This window comes from Cicer arietinum, chromosome 4 (genome assembly GCF_000331145.2).
Source record: "Cicer arietinum cultivar CDC Frontier isolate Library 1 chromosome 4, Cicar.CDCFrontier_v2.0, whole genome shotgun sequence".
NCBI classification, from domain to species: Eukaryota; Viridiplantae; Streptophyta; class Magnoliopsida; order Fabales; family Fabaceae; genus Cicer; species Cicer arietinum.
In genome coordinates, this window is record NC_021163.2 from 60,409,905 (window position 1) to 60,430,715 (window position 20,811).

The following is a 20,811-nucleotide window of genomic DNA, read 5'->3' on the forward strand; positions in this document are numbered from 1 at the left end:
AAAACATAAATTTGACAATTCAATACCATGAAAGAACACTAGCATGTCACTTTCCATATTCTTGTACATATTTCTTTGATGTTGATGAAACCTATTTTCTTGTTTTTACACTACAACAATGTATATTGTCTTTTTATATTTTTAGAGAAAAAAAAAAGATTCTTGAGACTATTCATGGACATATTTGTGTATATATGAATAAGAAATACATATGAAACTTGTTTCAACCATTATGGCCCTTCAATCATTCTTGTGGCAAATTCTAGTTTCAATTTTGAAAAGTATGATTCCTGACTACTAATAGTATCCATGTGAAAGAATCTGGTCAATTGGAAAATATTATCACAAAAAATTAAACAGAGCCATGTTGCAACAGCACATTGTTCCCATAATATATATATATATATATATATATATATATATATATAATATATATATATATATATATATATATAGTAAATTTGGAGATATATTAAATTATATTGATGTAATATGTAAATATTGTTATATCTTTCATTAAGTTTTTAATGGATGTATATATTATTATACAACTAATTAATTTTTGTTCCTTGATTTTGTATTTAATTAGTTTCAGTAATATTTACTATTTCATTTTAAATTAGTATTTGTAAAATGAAATTGATGTAGTAATTTAGAAGCTGAAATAAATATAGATAAAGTATTACAGGAACAAATTAAAAATATTAGAGAACAAAAGGTTTTAGACATTAAAATTGATACAAAATTTGAAAGACTAAAAAACAAGAAGGAAATATATATTACATGAACTCAAAAGTTATTTAAACCATGTAAGTGAATGTGTTGATGAATAAGTCTTGGGTTTTAATCTAGCCTAAGGAATACATCCACCTTAAAATATTTGAGAAAAAAGTTTTATTATCTATTATTATTTTACCCAATTTAAATCATTCTTTGTACTTGTGTGTGGAGAATGCCCAATTCACTCCAAAAAAGAATGTATCCATGAATCAACATTAGCAACATTGTGTCTGCAGGACATTTTCCCCCAATGAATTTCCCACAAACTCAATATTATTAGACATTAGTTGAACTATATATTTTTTTCATAAAGAAAATTTAGATGAGGAAATGGTGTCATAATCTAGAGTAGAAAATTCTTTAACATTTATTAAACATTTATAAAAAAAATTATATTTGCCTCTCTCTAATTACACAATATATATTATATTATATGTATTAACCACACAATTTTATGAGTATTGTCTAGAAATTAGAATTCAATTTCTTTTATCTCTCATTGTGTATGTATATATGATAATTTTTTTTAAGCCGATGTATAAATGTCCATAACTTTTTTTTTGGATGTATAAATGTCCATAACTTTTTTGTTGTTGTTGCTAACATGTGTCTTTAGAGCACTGGTTAAAGAATATTAAATTAGAAATTTTGTGTTGATAAAAATAAATTTTAAAGTTTTTTTTCATTAAATTAGTATTCATTCATTTAAATGTATAAACGGTGAAATGTCTACAAATGTGACAAATCTTACAAGTACGACAAAATTGAAGTGTCTGAAACATTTATGTTTTTGGAGCTGCAATTAGGGGTGAGAATAGGCCAGGTCAGGCCAGGCTTTGAAAGGCCTGAGTCTGGCCTACGATGAATTTTTTAGGCCTAAGCCTGGCCTACGGCCTATCATAGGCTTTTTTTTCGGCCTGAGTCTGGCCTACGACCTATCATGGTCTGGCCTGTAAGCCTATTTAAAAGCCTTATTCGCATTAAAATATTTAAATGTTATATTTTATATTTTTGTTTTAAATAGGTTAAATTAGGCCTTTATATGCAAGGAAAACTAATAAAATTATAATTAACAAGTTTGTAATGCAACAACCTTCCCATAAAACAAAAAAAAAAAAAAAACAAAATGATTTTTGATTTAAAAGAATATATTTTTTCTTGAAACAAACGCACTCACTATGCTCTCAAACAAACTCAGCTTATTAACTGATTTTTTAAAAATACGAAACAAGCACCCTTTAAACCCTAAAAAATGATTTTTGATTTAAAAGAATAGATTTTTTCTTGAAACAAACGCTCTCACTATGCTCTCAAAGAAACTCAACTCTCAAACAAATCCTCTCAACCAAAATCATATTCACTCATATATATATATATATATAAATATAAAGGTAACAAATAAACAATTATCCATACCTACCCATACCGATTTACGTATATATTAAATAAAAAATGATTTTTCTAAACAAAATGATTTTTAAAAAATCAGAAACAAATACCTTTTAAACCCTAAAAAATGAATTTTGGTATAAAAGATAATTTTTTTCATTGAAACGCACATATTATTATCTGTCAAACAAATATTCTCAAACAAACTCAAATTATTACCTCTAAACAAATCCTCTCAAACAAACTCATATTCAATACTAATAATAAACAATTAGGGTTTTCAAGTTTTATATACTACTAATATATATGAAGATAACAAATAACTAGTATTGATTTTTATAAAATATAAAGGTAACAAATAAATAATATTGCTTTTTATGAATAATATGTTGCTTAGATACCTGATGTGCAATAGGACAATGAAAATTAAAAAGAAAAAAAGGGAGAATGAAGTAAATAATAATATATATATATATATATAGGCGGCCTGTCATAAAATCACTTAGTCGCCTTGATTCTTTTGTTTACAAAATTAATTATGAAATATAATAATAGCTGTGAGTGTGACATATCCAATAATTCAAAATACTATACCATACCATTAGATACATTAATTTTCAATTGATTTTGCCTTGAGTAGTAGTACCATATTGCCCACAATCTTTTGGGCCACTTTCGTAGTGTCAGCTTAGGTAACAATAACGGTTTCCCTTCTCCCAACCAAAAAAAATAAAATAAAAAATACAGTTAAGTGTAATTAATTTTTTAAATTTTATATAAAATATAAGTTAATTATTAAATTGTTTCTTTTAATATTAAATATTAAATTATTTATATTAAATATTTTTAATTAAATAAAAAATATATTAAAAATAATAATATTAAATAATTCAAAAATAATTAATATTTATTTATATAATAATGACAAAAAATAAATAATTATTTTTTAGGCGGTTTTATCACAACAAAACACTTAGGGTTTATTTGATTGAATTTTGATTTTCTGTTTTTTAAAATTATTTTATAAATCAATTTTGAAAAATTATTTTTGAGAAGTAAATATAAAATAAAATATGTTTGGTAATTCAAAATTTAAAAACTCTTTCAAAAATGAGAAAATAAAAAACTTGTTTGGTAAAATTGGCTTTCAAATATGGCTTTTTTTTTTTTTTTTTAATGGCTTTCAAATATGGCTTGTAAACTTTTTCTAAAATGAACTTCTTTTTTTATATTATAAACAACTAAACATTTTACTTTCTAAATTAGACCATTTTTAACGCAAACCAAAATTAAAATTTCATCACACTAAGAAAAAATACCATTTTTAAGTGAGCAAACTGTATTGTATTTTTTTTACAAGAAATTGGAGTGTTATAAGTTTGAATTTTGTCATTTTATATTTATTTTTTTCAAAATCATCCATACGATTTTTATAATATTAATACTAATAATATGTTCATTATTATCAATTTTTTTTTTATAAATGAAACAATCAATGTAAAAATACGAAAAAAAACAAATATGTATATCAGAATTCAATTTGTTGAACCAATATCAATCGACTATTGTTTTAAACATAAAGACGGAGAACATCTAACATATAATACTTTTCGAGTGATTTTTAAGCATTGGTTTATAGTAGATATAGTCTACTTTAAAATTCGCCCAAAATATACTCAAAGATGACCCGACAACATTTACCACTTGATTTTATTAAAAATATCTCGATTATAAACAATAAAAAATTATACTTGTATGATCTTAATAGTGAAAGTTAATTGGTTATACAATGTTATTATATCTATAATATTTTTTCAAACAATTTTTTTTATGGAACATCTAATGTACGAAATCTTATAATACTTACCAACGAGGCCCTAACAATTAGTATTATACATAATAAATATATTATAAACACTAATATAATTAAGATAATTTAGAAAATATAATTTTTTTTATTATTTTAAAAAATTGAAATGTGATTAATTACTTGAATTCTCTATAATGATTCGTGATTAATTAAAATTATTAATCAGTTGAGTTCACTCACTTGATTATACATAAATTATAATAATAAATTTGAAATTCATTAGTCCCTCCAAAATGTTTTTTCTTCTTCACAAGATTAGGAAAACGAAGTTGAAAAACTATAGAAAAAAATAAATAAATAAATAACGCTAGAATATTTGTTGTTAAGGATTCCATTTTTGTTTTTGGAGCATGATTTAAACGTCTCTTTACCTTCCATTTTTTTGCTTTCAATTTCTACTATCTAACAATATCAAAATGCAAAAATATAACCTTTGGTAATATATTTAAATTAACATAATTTTTTCTATGGCAAACTTTGATTGGTGTTAGTTGTGTATGTTTACGGTAACATCATAAATGAGATGTAACATTGTATTCAGAGTTTTTGGTGAGCAATGATGGAGACTGATTCCCGTTCGTAATTTCAAAGTCACCAAGAACACAAACTAATATTTTACACATTGAAAAAAAGCATGTCTAATTATTTGATGTTAATCTTGCTTAGTTATAAATTCTGCCCTTCACCTTAAACTTTGCCACCTAAAAACATCCCCTGGGTCATATCATAATGATTATTATATTTCTTCAAAGTAATGATTAACAACTTAGAAAGCAATTGATAATTTAATTAGATAGAATCAAATCAAAACTTGTTAAAGGTGAAATGGTCATGTTTAAATGGTAAGGTTTAATTCCTCATGATGATTTAAATCTTCTTTTGAATAGTCTAATTTGATATCTATGAGACAATGAGAGCAAACCTATCTTTGTTTTTCATTAAACTGTCTCACCATACAGTTGAGCTGTTTGTACTGAAATTTGGTACATCTAGTGCTATCTTATGCTGCTGGATAAAATAAAATTTTGCTTTTTCAAAACTAAAATAAAAACAAAAGCTATATTAGGAACAGTGAAAGAAAATGTTTAAAAGAAATTAGAACAAACATCAGTTCTGTCCAAAAAATAATCAAATTCTAAAACCACTATCTCATCACAGTACAATCCACATGATTTACAGACAAAACCCCCCAAGTTATATCTTTCGTTGAATTCTTAAATTGGAAAGTAAACTTCCAGATTTCAACCAGAAGAACCCAAGGAGCATCCCTGCGTGTAACTTAACTGTAACACACTAAATAATCCAATGAAATCTACAAATTTGAGCTTACAACATTAACATAACATTTAAGGACAAAAATTATGTATTTCCAAGGACACGAAGGTGATATGGTGGTCCGCGACAGAAAATTGGCTCAGCAGCTGAAGTTGCCCTAGCACGAGCCCGAAGGATGTCATTTGCATCATCGATCACTGCTGCAGCGAGTAGCGTATACTCTCCAGGGACAAGGAAATGCAGACAGAAAGAATGATTGATTTCTTGAAGTGGGGGAATTTCCATGGTAATATCACTCAAAACACCTGAAAAAGATTGATTTTGACAAGACAATACATTGTTAGAGACCGATATAAATGCTTGCCTGCCAATTACAGAAAGCAAACAAAAATTGAAAATTACCAGTCCATAGAACAGTTGATTTGGTACCATCTACACAGTTTTCCCCAGCTACATCTCTGCATGTAATATTAAGACTCATTTGGATCGTATCCTTTGTGTTATTACGGACCGCAACTACCATTGGTGTCATTTCATGAGCAAGCACAGAACCTTTGGAAGCGGGGGATTCAGGTAAATCAGATTCTTTAACAGGATCAGGATTGTCTGATTCAAAACCATTTCTAACAAGCCTGAAGCCAAATGTAAGTGGGTCTGGCAGCAACACGTCCATGACTGATGTCTGTAGAGCAGCCTGGATAGCATCCTTAATATTTAACTCTCCGGAGCTATTGCGTCCTGAGTGCCATTGAACCTTTATCCTAGATACAAGGTTCTTGATACAGGCATTGAGTTCGGCTTTGCTGCTCTTTTCAGAGAATGATGCAGTTCTTCCTCCACCAATCCCATCCGCCTGAGTGTCCTTCAATAAAAAGGAATCATCAAGAACAGGCAATTTAAAATGCTCAAGAGGCACAAGGACCCTTGCTGAGCAATCTCTATCAATTCTTGTTTTAGGATAGCCATATTCAGTAGCATCCTGATCAGCTAAATGATTGTCCTCATTACTGTTGTTCTCCAGTTTGACAGAGACATTGATTTCAAACACAACATCAGTTGGATTAGACAGCTCAAGTTCGAGAAAACGCAGTCCCCAGCTTCCTCGGAAAGGATCTATTTTCACCAATCTGTCCATTTTTGAATCTGAGTTAACATGTCCTTCGGCTGAACTAATATTTTCATCATGCAACTTAGGAAGATTTTCACTAACATGAGCAGGAAATTCCATCGAAAGCAGCTGAGCCTTCACAAAAGACAAACCCTGCAAAACACAAATCTGCAAGGGAACAACAAGGCGTCTACCAGGGGATACAGTAGATCCATTTGGATCTTCAGAGGTTTTCAGCGGACCTGAAATAAACATGGAAAGAGCCTTAGTACCAGATATAAAAGGACTAGCACAAGTTATTGCTGGTCCTCAGTGGCATATGAAACCACCAAATGACAAAATGGTATACAAATCTATAAAATGCATGCTATTGCAAAGCCAGTGTTCTGTAATACGGGAGCTACATAAGGAACCTTATCAAATAGATATATTTCATCTATTTAAAATGTGACAAGACTAAATGCAAGAGAACACTGATACTGATTTAACTGAGGGCAGTGGTAGACATGGAAAAATTGAAAAGGGGGCAAATCACATTGCATAAGGTAAATGAACGAAATATTAGAATTCAAAAATAGAAGGTTTGATCTGAATGTATTCTAATTCCAATGTAAGGCCAGCAGATTGAACTGCTAAATACATCATGAAAGCAAGATAACAGTGATGTCATGAAGAAAATACCGGCATAGTGGATCAATAGCGATGGGCAACTTCCATCTTTGGAATGCCTCGTATTATCAGCATCTGCCATGCCAACCTGCCAGGCTCGCAAAGTCACAGGGAATGTCACTTCTGCTCCAGGCTTTAGAGGGAGGCGAGATTTTAATGTTTCAGAAGAATATGAAAGTACAGAATCTTGATTTTTCCCTGACAGAGAAATATGTGCCTGTTCAATCGGAACAGTGCCAGCATTAGCAAGACTTATCCACACATCACGAATTTCGCCTTCGTACAAAATGATGGCCCCGTCACCTCCAACAACACGTGATATCAATAATGGAAGTGGTGGTACTACAGAAATATTTGGAACATATACATTCTTCAACTTTGGAGATCCACAGCATCGAAAAGGGTCAGAAAGAACAAGCCCTTGTGCAGCCCCAAGAAGCAGATTGTCAACTTCTCTAAACAGGTGTTCAGTTATAACACCAAAACAATGAACAATGCACCCAGGAATCGTAACTGGCCCCACTGATGTTGGAATGCCAGATAAGGTAACCACTTTTGAAGAATTTGGTAGAAGGCTTATACTCACAGGGAAAGCATCAAAATTTCCTGAATGCACAGACAGGTAGATGCTATCAACTCTTAAATCAAAGCCACATGGGTTTGCCAATTCCACCAAAACCTGGATAGGTTCTCCAACAATCCAAATAAGCTCTTGCTTCTTGATATTATTTGGATCTCCTTTACTAAATGGCGTGTAAATGAAAGGGCCTGAAGGAGCAGAACCCACCCACCAGTCTTCTCTAGCAGGATTACGTTTTACGATGTCCATTTGTGTTGGGTGGACAGGAAACGAATGCAACCTGAAAGTTGATAATTAAATTGCTTCTCTTATTAGCTCTCCAAAATAAATGTAATTGACCAAATTAGCATTTGAAAAACTTGATGACCCAAAAGGAAAGATGAAGGAATATGACTTGATCGCGATGAGTTGCAGGAAAAAATTCTTTAACCCAGTAAATACCTTATAAAAGGTAAAGCAGGATCGGCACAACGAGTCCCTGGTGGTAGCCGCTCAGATGAATTTGAAAGTGCATTAGCAAGGCCATTTTGCCCAGCAGGAGTTATTAGTGGATAGTAGGACCTAAGTAGTCGTGCCGCCGCACTCCACGCAGTAAGAGGATCTCCGGCACGAACTGCAGAGAGCAGAATTTCTCTTAATACAACCATCTGGATGGTACTCCATTGAGACTCAAACAATGAGACAACTGATTGGTGATATATTTTGCCACCATCAGTATTATTTGATCCAATTCCCTTCTGTGAAGAAGCAACAGTTTAAATTACAATTTTATAACTGGAAAAGTTAATTAATATGTATTTTGTAAACTCACATTGTGAATAGAATGATCGGAGATTGACGATCTACTTTGAACATGATAAGCTTTCGTAGTCATTGCCAAAACTTGCATAGCACTAATTGCAGCCAGCCTATTTTCTTGCTGCAAATATAACTGAGCAACCTGCCTTGAAAAGAAAGCAGCTTTTCTCTGGTATCCAAGACTTCCGTACAAACGAGCTATTTCAATGTATAATATGAGTCTATCACTTGCATCAATTAAAGATTTAGCACCATCTGCCGCAGTGGTTAACAACTCCACCACCTCCTTGGCCAGCTCTCTCCTGTTGATTGATAGAATTCAGACGAAGTTTTTAAAAATAATAGAAGAAAGTTAAACACATTGCTTGATAGTATACACCTCAAAATCCTCTAATTAACATACTACTAAGTATAGATATTCCAAATCTCAGATGTATAATACAATTGTTTTTATTAAAAAGAAGCGTGCAATTTAAAACATGGACTTAATAAGTTTTTGGTCCCTCTAAATATCGCAACTTTCATTTTTAGTCCTTCTAAAATTTTTCATCGAACAATGGTCTCTCTAAAGTTTTCCATAACTGAAATTAGTCCTTGCAGTTACTTCTTCTTAACAGTCGCTGACGTGGCTTGACACAAGACAATTTTTAATTGACCGAATTATTATATTAATAATAACTACTAATTTTTATTTTAAATAAAAAAAATACAGATTTGTGATATTGTTATTATTATTATTTAGTGGAGATTAATTAAATAAAATTAATTAATGAATATAACTAAAACCTAAAATCTTCCATCAAACCCATAGTATCATCTTCATTCATCGAGAACTCATCATTCATAATAAGATCAAACCCATAACATCATCTCCATCCACAATGGACCTCAAAGAAAGATGCAAATGAGGAGAGATCTGAAGAGTGTCCACAGTTGGACATATCAAACAAAAAATCCAATCATGCTGCCAAAAATCAAACATGGCTCATACGCAGAGGGAGCGGTTTAAACACTTAGCACCTAATTTCATATCATTATCCACTCATTTCAGCAGCCCACTTGCAGAATTATTATTTGTAGTCATAATCATTGTTCTAGCTTTCACACAATACAATGTCAAAGAACCTGAAATTAAGATTAATGTGACGATGGAGATTATGGCGTTGAAGCTTATGGATAATGCAGGATGTATCATATCCTATATGATGGATGCAGATGATTGATCTTATGGATAATCTGCCATCCCCAATCTTCATGATGGGTGAAGATGATAATAAGAAATTAGGGATTTAATGATTTCAGAGTTGGGAATTTTGGCCTCAGTCATTTTTTAATAATTAAAATATTAATTAATAACTTTATGATGCCACATCACTGACATCAGTTAAAAAGTGACACATGTACCTTGCCATGTATGCAACTGTCACATTAGTTTAACTGTAGGGACCAAATTTGGTGACGGAAAAGTTTTGAAGGACCAATGTTTGAAGGAAAATTTTAGTGGGACCAAAAACGAAATGAGACATTTATAGGGACCAAAAACTTATTTAACCCTTAAAAAATTCATGAAGCATCATTCAACTGAAATGCTGGTCTAACGTCGAAAAGTTAAACCATTGTACTGCAAAATTCATAATGGCTCAGACGTTGTGCATACCTCCAAGAATACAAATTTTAACTGCACTACATATTCATAGCGGGCATTAACATAGCACCATTTGTCATATTGTAAAGTACAGCAAATAACGTACCTGCAAAGGAACCTTGCTAATTTCAAAGTAGCTTCAAGTTCAAAAGTTATGGGAGAAACTCTGCACATAAGAAATGATAAACACGTAGATTGACAAATATAAATTGGAATAATCAGCATGCATTCTAATACAAACGAGTAATATAATTAGGGAAAGCACAGTTAAGAAATAGGCATCAAAGAGATCGATTAGTGAAGGCTCAAAGCATAACTTCTTACCGCTGCGTGTTATCTTGTGACTTCTTGTAATTCAAGATGACACTATTATAACGATATCTAACTTCATCCTCCAAGACTGAATCTTTCTGGCCCATACGGTCGATCTGAAACCATAAAAATGAAAAGAAATAAATAAATAGAGATGTGAATGTAGATAAGAATCATTGTTCACTTTTCAGGACAGTCATGGTCTCACATCTATACTCGCGTACCAGGCACTGCTGGTATTCTCATTTTATAGAAAATACTAAAATATGCTGGTATTCTCATTTTATAGAAAATACTAAAATATTTATACTGCAGATACCATGCAATGCCAGAAAATTGTTTATAAAATGAATCAATAGCCAAATTATATATGGCATGCAACATATCCAAGTTCAACTAATTTCGGCGTCATGTGCTTAATGCCTTACACTAGGTTTATAACCACAGTCTAGAGCAAAATAAAAAATTAAGACAAGATTCATATGATAGTCGTATGAACATATAACATTTCCCTTTTAAGAACCACAGTCTTGCTTTATTGGAGCACACACTAGGGGAGAATAAAGTGAAATGAAACTTGGCGTAAATTTATAATTTTAAAAGTTATTTTTGCCATTTCGCCACTTAGCATTTTCCATTTTAAAATAATGCAAAAGTTACTTTTTATCAGTTCTAGTCAAACAAATGTTTGGAAGCAAAACCAATCTTGATTGACTGTAACCACACATCTAGATAATTACTAAAATCACATTTCATAAGAGTCAAAAAGTCTCCACCATGATTCCATATACACACTCTGGATGCAACCACAATGGGGTTCACAAAACCCATAATGAATAAAAGGTTTTATGTACCCTCCTAGTATTTCGCTAAGTCCAATGAAAAACACAACACATGTGGATTGCTAACCATATAGGAATCTTAAAATTATTATTTTAAAAACTAATACTATTAGATTTAAATCAATCCAAGAATGTAAAAAAGGAATTATACCAGCAAGGCACAAACGCTACCCTCCAATGCTCCGGCATACCAAAAGTAATCCCCAGTCAACCTGGCAAGTTCCAATGCGGTAGAATAATGAGCATTGGCATCAACAGGAGAACCTGCAAGCAAGCAATAATCACCAATGGTCTTCTGAGCACGCCCAAGTCTCCTCTTTTTGGCTTTGATAACCTGCATTCCACACTCAAAGATCAATCAAATTGAACTTCACCACAATAAAAAGACATAACCAAAAATCAAAGTCCACATCATAACACCACCAAAATTAAAACAATAACAATAATAATCATGATTCATGACACCTAAAACATGAACACCTCCTCTGAGCTGAGACTAGCTTGAGAATCCAAAGGCGTCTTGAGAATAGTTCCAGAAGATTCCGCTTGAAGCACCCATTTCTCAAACTCCATAAGCAACGAAGCAGCTACTTCTTGCATCATAGTGTTCAAGTGAAACTCTAACGTGGAACGATCCGCCGGAGGAAACAACCTTAAATTTCCATCCCGCTTACTTCCATCCTCAAGCTACAATAAAAAACAACAAAACCAATAAGAATGTTTGTTTTTCTGTCCATTTCTTACCAAAATTTCCAAAAAAGTAAAAAAAAAAAAAAAAAAAAAAAAAAAAACTATAAGAATTTTCTTATCCTTTCCATTTCTTTACGAAATTTCCAATAAATAAAAATAAGAACTCTACGAAATTATGAATAATGTTTAAAAAAAAAAGAAACTATAAGAATTTTCTTATCCTTTCCATTTCTTTACGAAATTTCCAATAAATAAAAATAAGAACTCTACGAAATTATGAATAATGTTTCCATTTTTGATCCGTTTGTATGCGAAATTGCCAAAAATAGAGAAAATGTAAATGAAAATGGAAGTACCTGAGAATCGTTAGGGTAAAAGGCGAAGCAACGATCAACAAGCGAGGAAGTGTAAGATTTGCAAGAATTAGAGAATTGATCGATGACTGCATCGAGATCCGGCGAGGAAGGACAGTGAACAATGCCGAGAACAGCGAGGTTTTTGCGGTAAGATTGAAAATCCTCCCATGGACTTGGAGTAGCGCCGCCGAGGACGAATTTAAACCGGAGCGAACCGGAATCCCAAGGTTGATGCGCGAATGGCGATTTCTGGTGTTCGGTGTAGAAGGAACTGATTGCGGAGAGAGGGATCGTGTGTAGCGGGAGTAGCATAGAGTAATAGTCTCGCAGTACGTTTGGTGGTACTGTTCCGATCGGAATTACTGCTACTTGGATCATTGATGATCCTTCGATGCTTACCTCCGGTTCCATGCTGAAACACCGTTCTGGTTAGTTACTTACTCTTTTTCAACACTCACTCTTCTGCTTATTGCCGCTTATGCTAAACGAGATCTTGGAATGTTTTAAATTACCTAAATACCCTTCCTTTCAAACAAAACTATTTTTTTATTGGATTTCTGGTTTAAAATTAAATTAATTAAGAACTACATTATCTATATTTATTAGTTGAAGTATAAAATAAACATAGGAAATATCATAAACAATAATGCTATTCACACCCCCCAAATTGCTATTCACACCCCTCAAACTTAAAAAAAATCAAAATCCCCAAAATGTCCTTCCCTTCATCTTCTTCATAACATTACTTATTCATATCATCTTCTTCCTCTTCATTCTACATTCCATATTTTCATTGTTGTTCATCTTCTTCATATTCATCATCAATCATCATCCAGCATTTTCATCAATCATCATCATCAATCATTAATCATCAATTATCATCAACCAAGTTCATCAAGTTATTATCATTGTTGTGAATCAAGTAAGTAATAATAATTCTTTGTTTTTATTGTGTTATGTTGTTTTGTTTTATATTTAAGAATACAATGCCTGAAAATTGAAGGAAAGTAGTTTCCATTTTTTATGAAGAAGACAACCTTCGTTGCCCTAAACCCAGAAACGTACATTCAGTTCACATACGCAAAAAAGTTTTCAAAAACCCAGAAACGTACGTGAACTCAGTTCACGTACGTGGACAAAATTTCAAAATCCAAACTTTACGTGAATTGAAATAACGTATGTATACGTGAACTGAGTTCGCGTAAACTTACGTGAATTGAAATAACGTATGTATACGTGAACTGAGTTCGCGTAAACTTACGTGAATTGCAGTTTACGTACATAACAAATTTTCAAATTTTTTTGACGTTCAGTTCACGTACATGGCTTATTATTCATCATTCAATGATTACGCAATCTAAGTTTACGTAGGGGTACGTGAATTAAGATTGCGTACAATATGAGGATTCATGTTTCAAACTTCATTTAATACGCAATCTGAGTTCACGTAGGTGTACGTGAATACAAATTGCGTAGAGTTTCAGAATTTCAGTTTTTTAAAACATACGTGAACTCAATTCACGTAACTCCAGAACGTACGTAAATTGAGTTCACGTAAAATCTCTAGATTTACAAAAACAAAAAATGGGAGTTATTGGATATTAAATGATTTTGAGTATTGGTACGTGAGTTATGAGTGTGATGAATGGGAGTTATGGGATATTAAATGTGTAATATTGATGACAGGGGCATTTTGGGCACTTTGATTTTTTTTTTATGTTTGAGGGGTGTGAATAGCAATTTGGGGGTGTAAATAGCATTATTGTATGATAAATAAGTTGTGCTAAGTGTTTTGATTTTTTACAATAATTATAGATTATTATATTTTTTTCTTGCGAAAAAAAGATGTAAAATAATATTGTTATTATAATTATATAATTTGTAAAATTTTATATTTGAATCGAAATCCTTAAAGACTTTAATTATTTCGAGAAAAAAGAGGATGATGAAATAGGGCGGTGAAGGGAAGAAGGGTAAGTTAGAAAAGTAAAAAAAAAAAAAAAACTATAAGCAGGCTTTTTATAAGCCCAGTTAAACTTGGCCCATATACGACTGAACATTCCAATAACGAAAGGTGAAAACCCTTTCCTTTGCTTTCTTTGCCACAATCAATCGTTGCCGTCGCTGCCGGCCGGGATTATCCACCAACGGTTCTTCCTCTCATCCTTCAGCAAACACTCAGGCACCTTACTCTCTCTCTCTCTCTCTCTCTCGTATTTCGTTTCCTTGCTTTTGTGCATTTTTTGTTCTTCTACTGCCACCTGATCAGTGCCTCTGTATTTTGTGCATATGGCATTGAGTTTGTTCTCTGAACCGAAGAAACCTAATGGATCATATTAATGTATTAGTAGTATCTGTTTTAATATCATTAATTGGAATTTTCAATAGAGTTTAATTTGTATGTACTGTGTGACTTTAGAATTAGAATAATAAAGTTTTACTATATTATATCATATGTGCCACTTTAGAATTAGTAGTTATGATTAAAGTGAAACATTTCTAATATTCTGACGTTATAATTTATTGATAGCCTAAAGTAAAATTATGCTTTTATATGAATTAAATCTTTTTCAATTTGTTATGTGATGGGATAGATTTCCAGCTGAAAAATATGGGAAAGAAGAGAAAGCGTAGTGAAAAGGCTGAAGCTGTGGCAGTCCCTAAAAAAGATGATGCTGCTCCAGAAAGACCAGTTAGGACACTTTTGGGATGGAAGGATAAGAATGAAACTGAAGTTAAGGATAATGAGGATTCACATTCACCTGTATTTAGGAACAAAGAGAAAGTCTTGGTCACTTGCTCTAGACGTATTATTTACAGGTATAAACCACAAACCCTAATATATTTTGTTTTAGTAACATTATTTGTTGTTTATGTCTATGCTTGTTTTAAGGATAATGATGATGCTAGTTTTGAGTATGGTTTTGTTTATGTTGCGTACATTAAAAGGCTTTATGGTTCTTAGAATTAAGCACAAAGAAGTTTTTTCTTTTTATTGTAGGTTAGTTTTAGAATATGGTATTGATGTGGTGGAGTTTTTGATGAACTTATAGGTACCGACATTTGATGTTGAACTTGGTATCGCTTCTGCCTCATTGCAAGAAGGATAACAAGGTTGAATCAAAAGAAACTAAAGGTGCTACCTTGAACGAGCTTGTTGAGCTCAAAAACTGTTCATCTTGTTTATTTTTTGAGGTATTCTTTTTATATTTTTTTCTGTGGCAAGGTTTTTATCAGTGCCAACTATGCATTATATTAATGAGCTATGCTGCTGCTGTTGAGTTAGAAAATTTACTGCCTGTTTACGGGGTTACTAATTATTCTGTTTGTTACCAATGATAATGTTGTTAATGTAATACATTATTGTTGGTTAGTTTCAAACCCATATCATCTTTGTTTTCTTTTTGTGATGGATTACACATCTGGTTCTTTTATAATTTGTGGAGTTTTGTTTTATCCATATTAAACTTTAAAGTATAGCATACCTCCACTCTTTGGTTTCCCCTCCCATAAGTGGATTTCTATGTATTTAAGCAGTTTATTTAATTTGAAATCTGATGATTGGGACAACGTTTTCCACTTAATTTCGAGTTTGGGCTCCAGTTCTTAATCATGACCCAGTCTAGTCTAGTCAACTTGTGACATTTGGATAACTGTTTTATCTTTCCCTCTTGTTTATATGAATTTCAGTGCAGGAAGGCAAAAGATCTTTATCTCTGGATGGCAAAATGCCCCAATGGCCCATCTGTAAAATTTTTAGTTAGTGCTGGTAATATTCTCATCGGACTTGTTATTTATGGTTACTATAAAATCTAATTTCCTTGTTATTCTAGTTCTTCACTCTTCTTTTTGAATTATGATTTATTCTCTTTCTTTCTGAGGCCATTTAACTAGTTTCTCTCTCACCTTCACTGCTCTCCAGTGCACACAATGGAGGAATTGAAGCTAACTGGGAACCACCTAAAAGGATCCCGCCCTCTTTTGACGTTTTCAACAAATTTTGAAAAAGATGCACACTGGAAACTGTTGAAGGAGATGCTGTTACAGGTATTTGGTTTGATTACTCTTCTTTGTATTGTGTTGGATTTGGATTCAAAAGTGAAGGTTATTTCAATATAATACCATCTTATTCTTAGTTTGGTGCTTTATGGTGCTGTGTTGTGTATGTATTGCCAGTATGATTAAAAATTGTTTTATGTGCCCTTTTCTAATATATTTGTGATCTTATAGTGCAGTTGTCATACATCTGCTTAAGAGTTTCTTTACCTGTCACTGTTGACCTCAACCTCTATTAATATTTTGTTTGTCAGCTTTTGTTGTTGGCATAGTTTAAATTGAGTCGGATGTGTACTAAGCAGTTATTCCTGTCCACAATGTTCTCTTATTTTGGAACCTGTACCTGAGTTATGTATTTGAGTAGGGCCAGTAGATTCTATGTGTGTGTTTTTTCTGCAATATTAGAATAGTAGAAGTATACACAATTTTGATTATTGCTTACACCCCTTTCTTTGCTTCATTCAGATATTTGAAACACCAAAGGACCATAGAAAGGCTAAGCCTTTCCATGATCACGTTTTCGTTTTCTCCATAGTTGACGACCATATATGGTTCCGAAATTATCAGGTTTGTGTTTGCAGTTTCACAAGTTCTAAATAATTGGCATAACATACTTTTCAAATGTGCATTAGTTTAGAGTTACAAATCTGTCGGTTTGTTGTACACTTGCATTCTTGCAAATATGGATGCTCAATGCTTGTCTCATTTTTTGCTTTATGTTTTCATTGATTTTTACTAAGCAATGTTATGTGTACGAAACCACTTCCTTATTCCCATGCAGATCTCTGTTCCTCATAATGAGTCAGACAAATTACCTCGAGGAGGCCTGGATAAAATGACATTGATTGAGGTCTGCAAATTGGCTTATTGGTTTAACATATTACGATCTATTAATTCCTAAAATTCCTCTAACCTGTGTGTGCAAACTACTGGTGTAGGTTGGTCCACGGTTCTGCTTGAACCCAATTAAAATATTTGGTGGCAGTTTTGGAGGCCCAACTTTATATGAGAATCCATTCTACGTGTCGCCAAACCAGGTACTGATCAACATGTTCTCAATGCTTCTACTGAAAATGGCAACTTCATCATGTTTGTGTTCTTACCCTTTTTATGTTGGTTGTTGTAGATTCGAGCTCTGCAGAAGAAGAAAAAGGCTGGAAAGTTTGCAAAGAAGGTCAAAGCAAAGACAAGGAGGAAAATGCATGAGATGTCCAATCCTCTAGAGCCTGATGAGTTTGCAGATATGTGGAAAGATTAATCATAAAATCACCTGCCTCTTTTTTCACTAAAAGTAGGAATGGGAATTTCACCTTATATCCGTGACATGAAATGGTAATTTTTGGTTGGAAGTCCATTCTCCACAGCGGCTTTTGATGTTGTGAATTGCTTTATATTGTTCAATTGGAGAGATTTTGTAGCATATACTTCTATTTATTTTCTTTAATTATTGTGGGGGCTCTTTCCTACCCTGCCTTAGTGTACAATATATTTATGCGATATCTATATTCTTAAAAGAGTGTTGGTTGTGAGGTAGTGCTGACAAGAGAATTTTGTAGTTTTTAGTCTGAGACTGAATTGGCTTATGCCTTATGCTTACTGCTTTAAAGATGGGTTAACCTTTGAATGTGTTTCTTAGAGTCTGTTTGGTTTGAGATTATTTTTTTAATTACAATATTGCTTCGATCTGTTTTTCGTATTCAGTGCCTTGTACAAGGAGCAGTAAAAATAACTTATTTTGAATCAACAAATAAATTGAAAATAAGGTGACAATTTTGTAATTAAAAGTGAAAATAGGAAATGAAAATAAAAAGCCTTGTGGTTAGCTCCGGCTGCTAAATTTAGTATCATGAGATTTTTTGGATTTCCTAAACTCGATGGTAGTGTCTGATTTTGCTTGCATATTTGGGGAGTGCTACTAAAAAAAACTCTTTTTCGTTACTTATATTCTAAAATTTACTCTTATTTGATTAAATTTATGTGTCTCATCACATTATATGAGATTTACATTTAAGGTGTGAGACCTAAATTAATTTTGTATAATAAGAGAGTGAATGTTACAATGAGTTTTGAATGAATAATGTCCTAGCATTCATCTTCGAACTAAAAATATAGGTTTTGAGATTGACTATTAACTTGAAAGCTTCTCTTCAAACACTATTTCACTCATGATTCATAGTAGATCGACCTTAATATCTGTTGGCCTTAATCATATCTTTAGGGTAGTAATCAATACATATCATGTTACTAGTCTTAAAAATAATTACTAACATATTTAACACAACACGAGAACACCCATTTTAAAAAATATAACACATGAACACTTCATAACAATTAAGTTTTATCGATTAAACAAAATTTATTAATCATATTACATATTCAATTTACGGTCAATGTATCAGAATTAATCATATCATATATTTATATTAATAAGCATTTATATCTCTTGAGGATTAACACATAGTTAATACACCATCAATTAAAAATAGATTTAATATCCACATTAAAAAAAATTGGTCTTGGAACAAAATCTAAAAAGAATATCAAACTAAAAAAGTAAAGAAAACAATCCACAAAAATAAAATCACTATTGGAGATTTTATAGGTTTGCTTCTAATTTATTTAATGATTTTTCGTTATGTTTTTTCTTTAATTGTTTTTCTTGATTTTTGATGTCTAAAGAAATCCAAAAATAAAAATAGAGAAAGTTGGATCTCAATTAGTGTTCTTATCTCCTTCGTTTCTTCTTTGAGTTTTCTACTTGTCACTCTTCACCTATACCTCGCACTCTTTCAATATACTTATAGAGATTATTTTACCCCTTTTATTTTATATAAAAATAGGAAATTCTAAAATAGGAATTTTTCGAAAAAATCATGTTTCGAATTTTTAAAAGTTCTGAAACTTTTATTTAAGGTAGCTTCAAAAATTTCAAAAGTTTTGAATTTTTTTGAGTAATTTGAAACACTGGAAACGTAATTTTCAGTTTTACAATTTTTTTCCGAAAGTTTCAAATAATATGAAATTTCTGAAATAGAAAATTCTATAAATAGAAAAATTAATTAATATTTTCGAAACAAGATATTCTATATATATTCCAAAATAGAAATAAGAAATTTTTGAAATAGAAAATTCTAAAAAAAAAAATTAACGTAACTATTTTGAAAGAAAATTCATTTTGAAAATTTGGGTAAAATTCCAAATTTTTTATATTTTTATATTTTTCAAAAGTTTCAAAATGTAAAATTACGTTTCAAAATTTTGATTTTCGAAATTTAAATTTCATGTTATGAAAATTCCAAAACTTTGCATTTCGAACTTTTATTAACTTTGAAATATAGGTGGAGAGTGACAAATAAAAAATATTTCTTCTTTTATTTTAAATTTATTTATTATATTTGGTTATATCTTGAATTTGAAAGAAAAAGATGAATACGAGAGAAGAAGATTTGAGTTTTGTTTAACTAAAATCTATCTATGTAGCTAAGATTTGAGTTATGGTTTGGTACTAAGAGGTGGTTTGTTGTTGAACGCTACAAAGAAAAAAATAAACTTGGGAAAATTAATGTTTAACATTTACAATGGAAACACTACAAAGAGAGAAAAATAAACTTGAGAGAATTACCATTAATGTTTGAAGTTTATAATAGAGTATAAATAATAGGAATATTGTGGTTTGGTATTGAGTTTAAGATGAAAATATCTTTTTTTTGATTTGTAGAACTGTCAAAAAAATCATAAACTCTAAATTTCATTTAAAAAATTTCTTATTAAATTCGTAATAATAAGTCTTCTGTTAAAATAATTCTTTTTTGAAATTTTGGTCCATTATTTCATTATTTTATGTGGTATAGACCTCTAATATTTTATTAATTTAAAAAAAAAAATTTGAAACTTTTTTGTAAATTTATTTTTCTTTAAAAATTATAAAAAAAAAGTATTTTTTTTTAGAAAAATTTTAAATTATTTTTTCTCAAAAAATTTTGTGAGAAAAATAAATAAAAAAATTGATTTATTTTCTTGAATTAAAAAAATTATAAATCATTTTTTATCATAAAATTTTAAGAAAAAAATTATTTCTCAAAATAAAAAATTATTTTTTTTTATAAAAAAAGTGGACCTATAATTGCACTGAACCCATAAAATTTTATGAATTTTTTAGTGTTGAATATATTTTTCTTTAAAACATTTTTTTAAATATATTTTTTTTTACCTTTCTAATATGTGAGTTTGAGAACAATAATTAATAAATTTATTAAATTCACAGCTATAATGATTTGTGGTTTGAAGAAAAAAATAGATGTGAAATATGGAATTTACAGTAGTGTTGGTGCGATGTTTATAAAAAAGATAATGGGTGTCTATACAAGAGAAAAAAGTAGTTGGATGGCTCAAAAATGTCTAGCCACCAAACCAAAGTAATATGTAGCTATGATTAGGACAG

The 20,811-nt window shown here is 31.0% G+C and overlaps 2 protein-coding genes across 2 annotated transcripts; one reads left to right on the forward strand and one right to left on the reverse strand.

Moving 5' to 3' along the window:
- Nucleotides 1–5,079: 5,079 nt before the first annotated feature.
- On the reverse strand, nucleotides 5,080–12,788 carry LOC101495233 (trafficking protein particle complex II-specific subunit 120 homolog). Its single transcript, XM_004498712.4, has 10 exons — nucleotides 12,315–12,788; nucleotides 11,749–11,955; nucleotides 11,420–11,602; nucleotides 10,439–10,542; nucleotides 10,221–10,280; nucleotides 8,483–8,771; nucleotides 8,113–8,408; nucleotides 7,104–7,951; nucleotides 5,717–6,664; nucleotides 5,080–5,619 (listed from the first exon to the last, which is right to left on the reverse strand). Exons 1-10 carry the CDS (start codon nucleotides 12,723–12,725, stop codon nucleotides 5,399–5,401), a joined length of 3,567 nt encoding a protein of 1,188 aa, XP_004498769.1. The 5' UTR covers nucleotides 12,726–12,788; the 3' UTR covers nucleotides 5,080–5,398.
- Nucleotides 12,789–14,345: 1,557 nt separating this feature from the next.
- LOC101495551 (ribosome biogenesis protein BRX1 homolog 1-like) lies at nucleotides 14,346–18,000 on the forward strand. The gene is made up of 9 exons (XM_004498713.4): nucleotides 14,346–14,496; nucleotides 14,909–15,134; nucleotides 15,368–15,509; nucleotides 16,005–16,083; nucleotides 16,237–16,361; nucleotides 16,836–16,937; nucleotides 17,152–17,220; nucleotides 17,309–17,407; nucleotides 17,497–18,000. The coding sequence occupies exons 2-9, from the start codon at nucleotides 14,926–14,928 to the stop codon at nucleotides 17,626–17,628; spliced, it is 957 nt and encodes a 318-aa protein (XP_004498770.1). The 5' UTR covers nucleotides 14,346–14,496; nucleotides 14,909–14,925; the 3' UTR covers nucleotides 17,629–18,000.
- The last annotated feature ends 2,811 nt before the right edge of the window (nucleotides 18,001–20,811 follow it).